Raw genomic sequence first — 5,432 nt, forward strand, 5'->3', positions numbered from 1 at the left:
TATGCCATTGGAAACAATCCAAAACCTGCAAAAAGAAGTCCAGATGATTCATTATAATATATCAGAAATGGACAATAGCCTGAAAGGGCAAAGGAGAAGAATGGAACACATGGAAGCCAGAACCAGCAAGCTGGAAGAAAAATCTCTCAATACTGCTAAGATAGGAGAGCAAGCAAAACAAATATTTAAAAATCTGAAGAGAGTCTAAGATGCATGCAGAATAACATGAAGAGGAATAACATAAGAATTATTAGCATTCCAGAACAGGAAGAATCCCAGAAGTCCAGAGAAGAGATAGTTGAAGAGCTACTGGAAGAAAAATTTCCTAACAACTTGAAGGATGAGAAGATAAACATTCAAGAAGTTGAAAGAACACCAGGAAGGACAGATCCCAAAAGAAAATCACTGAGACATATCATAATAAAGCTCTCCAAAATTAAAGACAAGGAGAGACTCCTTATAGCAGCCAGGGAAAAGAGAAGTGTTGTCTACAAAAGCAAGCAAATTAGATTAAGCTCTGACTTTTCAGCAGAAACCAAGTAGGCAAGAAGGCAATGGGTATATATATATATATCCCTAAAAGAAAATAACTGCCAACCAAGAATTGTCTATCCAGCAAAATTGTCAATCAAATATGATGGTGCAATCAAAACATTCCAGGATAAACAGAAGCTAATAGATTTTGTTAAAGCCAATCCAGCGCTTCAAAACATCCTAAAGGGAGTTCTTTTGACTGAAAACCACCAAGAACAGACAACAATCAGAGATTGACAGACGTGAGAACATCTCTTAGAACTCAGTCGATGGATAGCAGAGTTCAGACAAGAACTAAATTACAGCAACGAGATCGATTGCCCAAGTGGCAGCATCGATGGACTCAAGTGTGTTAACAGTAATGAGGTTGGCCCAGGATCTGACAGTGCTTCGTTCTGCAGTGCATAAGGTCACTATTGGTCGGTATCAACTCAATGGCACCTAACAACAACAACAATCCATTTTTCAAGCTATATAAGAAATGTTCCTTCCTGCTTAAAGCTTTCCTTACATCTTCCTTCCTTAGAATGTAAATTGCAAAGCACATTATTTCTCATTAACCTTATTATGTTGTAACTTATTCTTGGAAATATGTTTATATACATTAAGTTTGACACAGTTGCTACAACAATGGGTTCAAACATAACAATTATACAGGTATTGCAGCAATGGGCAGTGCCCCATTCTGTTACATAAAAGGTGACTGTGAGTTCTCACTGTTAAGAGATGGCTCCTAAAAACAATAAATATTTGAGAGCAAAATTGACGAGAAATTATTCTTTTCTAAATCCAGTTGGCAGCCAGCAGAGAAAAAAAAAAGCGGGGGGGGGGTGATTTTTGTCAGCTCATTGATATTCTTCCTTATATTCTTTTGCTGCAGTCTGGTATCTTTTCAAGAATCAATAGTTTCATCAGCAGGTATCCTTTTTTCAGCTAGATTAAATACTAACTTTAAATCTACTCAAGACATTGTTGTCATTTGCAGTTTCTCAGATCCTGATATGACAAATCTATAAACTTGATTTTATCGAAATGCTAGAATTAAAATTAGATTACATTTTCTAGGAGTGAAAAATACTCACAAGCACAAGCTTCATATTTCTTATTATCATTTGATGTAATATTCTGCCTTCTTTTAGTGTAATGCCTCAGTAATGCTGTTCTTTTTTTGTTTTGTTTTGTTTTGTTTTTTCCATTATACAAAGAATACAATTGAATAACATCATGTAATTTTTTTCTTCTTCATATTTTAACAGCTTTCTCTGCAGTGGTTGGGAGAATAAATAAATTACTGATCCTAATGGTCATCTACCTCCCTCTCTAACAGAAAACTTTCTTGATACTCAAGAGCCCGGTTATACCTCCTAATGGAAAACCTGTCTGATTCACATACAAAGTACATTTGTTTTCTTACATTTAAAAGCAAAATGTGTAGATACTAGATAGTATAGTTGATAAGTAAAACAGTATTGCTGCTAGGGTCTTAGTTCATAGATGCATGGTTTTTATTTTAAACAAAACGGGTTTTAACATGCCTGTGATTAGTAGATGGCTGAAGACAACTTCTCTTAGTAATACTGGTATCTGTCTTATTTGGGTGGCTTCAAAAAAAATTCCAAACAAAAATATGGGTTCTGAGGAGATCTACTGAGCCAGTTAATTTCAAGTCAGAGAGGTCAACTGTTAAATTCACAGCAACTTTTTTTTTTTTAGATTCCCAAGGGATAATCTTCATGAATTCTCTCTAAAAAAATAGGACAATCACTGGGGCCTAATATGAAGAAGGAAAGTTTCACTGAGGAATTTTTTCAGTCATGACAATGCACATGCTCCTTCTTTGAGAGTAGCAAGGTTATCCTATGAGAATTTCATTGTAAAACCTAACAGACAGCTTGGAATTCTTTGGAGAAGAATACTTTGGGATAGAAACACTTCTTTCATAATTGTATACACCTAGATGTATGTATACTTAGAAATAATAGCTTCACATTTTGACATTTTTATTTAATAAAGCTTTGTATGCTTTTGTAGCAATACTTCTTGATTTACCCTCACATAACATTTTTATGTTGGCATGAACTAGGGTTAATAAATCATGTCTGTGTTTCCATGTTAATATCACTAACACAGTTTAAAGCTAGTCTTACCTTTTGAGAAACAAACTCAGTAGTACTTGGGTTTTTTTCCTCTTTGGACTCAACTTGAGAGCTCTCATTGTTTCCAGGAACATTTTGTTGAGGCTTCAGATTAAAAAACAGAGAGAATATTTAAAACCAAGGCAAATAAATTAATCAAATAAACTGATATTTTAATTTTATTGTAAAATAAGAAGCAATGGCAGCATTATGACAATACAATACTCAAAGCAAAGGAATGAAGTAGAGATATGTCAGACACCTTAAAAATCTTTATACCTTAAACTATTCTTGAAATTAAATAAATTAATTCCTATTCTTTTTGTATTAGTAATTTCTATTGGGGTTATTTTCCCATTGGAAATATTTATTTCTTCATAATATTCTTTTAGACTAAGTGTCCCAGGTCCTTAAGAAGCAATAATCGTATCCTTTCACATTATTTTCTAACCAAAATATATCTGAGAAGTAGTTAGAGCACACCTTATTTTTCTGAATGACAGAAAACGTAGCATCTTACTATAATTTACATAGAGGATTGTAGTCACGGTAATATTCACTAAGTAATCAATCTCTGTTTCATAACTTGAAACAGATATAGTCCTCTAGAAACAGTAACTGTTATTTTAAAATCCTTCTCTTTAGAAAAAATAAATTAAAAATAAAGTGCAGTTTTTTCAGCTCTGAACAGGGAAGGCTATGCCATGATTAGAGTATGAAAATATTACTATTATAAGCAGCTCTAAGATTATCCACTCAGATTTGTATGTGCTATTTTGGAAGAACTATTCTGAATATAGTGTTAGTTTGATCAAGCCATGAGGTACTATTGGAGGATAGATATAAAATAAATTCAGAGAATGCTAACTTGAGTCTGAAATTTGACCATCATAGATCCTAGGAGAAGAGAAGAGACTTCTAGTCTTTTGGGGCACAAGAAGATATTTTTGGAGCACAGTGCCCACTGTAGTTTTCCACTCAATTATATTCATTAGCAATGAAATATTCTTACAAAATCAATACTTCTTAAAATAAAAACCAAGTAGATTTAATAAAACTGGTAAAGAATTAAATATAAAAAAGGATATTTATAGAACTAGTAGAATATTAGAACAGTGGGAAATAAAGCACCACAGTTTTTTAAATATTCCTTTTTTGAGTCTCCCAAATGTTCTGGCACTATGAATTAATGCACTGGATTGCAAAGTCTATTTGAACTGTAGAATCGGTGGTTCAAGCTCACCAACTACTTCTCTGAAACCCTATGCAGGGCCATTATGTACCAGAATCAACTCAATGGCGCTTAACAACAACAACAATGTTCTGCTGTGGGTAAGAAATATAAATTAAAAAAAATTAGCAAATAAGCAAATAAAATCTCTTCTTTCTCTATATTTAAAGAAGTTTAACTTAGTTGTGTGTGAATTCCTTAAGGCACTAATTATGCTATTCTTAGTCCATCTTCCCCTCATTTTCTTCTTTGTTTAGGATCCCTGCTACATGTTTGTTTCTTCTCTGTGAATAAGAATGATAAATAAACAGATAACTCAAGTGTCTTCACTCTAATCCTATCAAATCTCTTCAGTTATCTTTGGAGTTAACTTTTAATTTAGGCCATAAAGCAAGTCAGGACTGTGTGCTACATGCTGTTAGTGGATACAAAGATGAAGAAAACATTGATTTTGTGGCCATGCAATTATAAAATTTGATCTAATTTGCATACATTACTCCAGTATAAAGTAGATTAAGTAAGAGTTTGAACAAACAGAATTGTATGTATCAAAAATGATAGCAGTCAAATCCATTTGGGACAACAAAAAAAGCATCATATAAAAGGATATCTTGAAAACAGGTCTTTAAATGACTAAGGCAAGAACTGGGGAGGAAACAAGGCAAAAACTTGGAGGTAGAAGAATCAGTTGTTGATAACCCTATATAAACCAAAACCCTATGTAAACCAAACTGAAACACTGTTCAGTCCTCCCAATTGTTCCTATGCTTGAGTCCAATGTTGCAGTCACTATGTTATTTCATCTCATTGAAGGTCTTCCTTTTTCACTGACCTTCGACATTATCAAATAGGGTATCCTTCTCCAGGAACTGATTCCTTCTGAAAACATGTCCATAGTATGTATTATAAAAACGTATCCTTCTTGTTGCTGAGGAGCATTTTGGGTGTACTTATACTAAAAGAGTTGTGTTAATCCTTCTGGCCATCCATGTTATATTCAATATTCTTCTCCTACACTACAATTCAAATACTTCAATTCTTCTCTGGTTGTCTTTATTAATTATCCAGGTTTTATATACATATACACTAATTGCAAATACCACAGCTCAGGTTGTTGTTGTTGTTTTCAAGTGGCTTTGAGTCAGTTCCAACCCATAGCAACCTTGTATAGGGTTTCTAAGAAGAGGCTGGTGAGTTTTAACTGCCGACATTGTAGGTCAAACCGACTTTATAGTCCATTACATTGACCCACAGGCATACCTTATTCCTTAAAGTGACATCTATGGTTTTTAAATTTGAAAAAGTTGTTTTGCAGCAGATTTGCCCAATGCAATGCGTATTTTGATTTTTTCACTGCTGCTTCCTTGGATGTTGATGGTGCATCAAAGTAAAATGAAATCCTTGATGATTTCAATATTTTTTCTGTTTCTCATGGTGTTGCCATTGGTCCAGTTATGAGGAGTCCTGTTTTCTTTGTTGAGGTGTAATTCATACTAAAGGCTATAATTTTTTAAAATTAATTAGTAAGTAAT

General features: G+C 33.5%; 1 protein-coding gene across 1 annotated transcript in view; it reads right to left on the reverse strand.

Annotated features, from left to right (window-relative positions):
- LUZP2 (leucine zipper protein 2) overlaps nucleotides 1-5,432 on the reverse strand; it is a 797,358-nt gene that overhangs the window by 40,400 nt on the left and 751,526 nt on the right. The window contains exon 10 of the mRNA XM_006872393.1: nucleotides 2,682-2,774. Coding sequence (XP_006872455.1) covers nucleotides 2,682-2,774 — 93 coding nt within the window. The remainder of the gene's footprint in view (nucleotides 1-2,681; nucleotides 2,775-5,432) is intronic.

The sequence above is a fragment of the Chrysochloris asiatica genome, unplaced genomic scaffold, assembly GCF_000296735.1.
Source record: "Chrysochloris asiatica unplaced genomic scaffold, ChrAsi1.0 scaffold00196, whole genome shotgun sequence".
Classification (NCBI taxonomy): Eukaryota; Metazoa; Chordata; class Mammalia; order Afrosoricida; family Chrysochloridae; genus Chrysochloris; species Chrysochloris asiatica.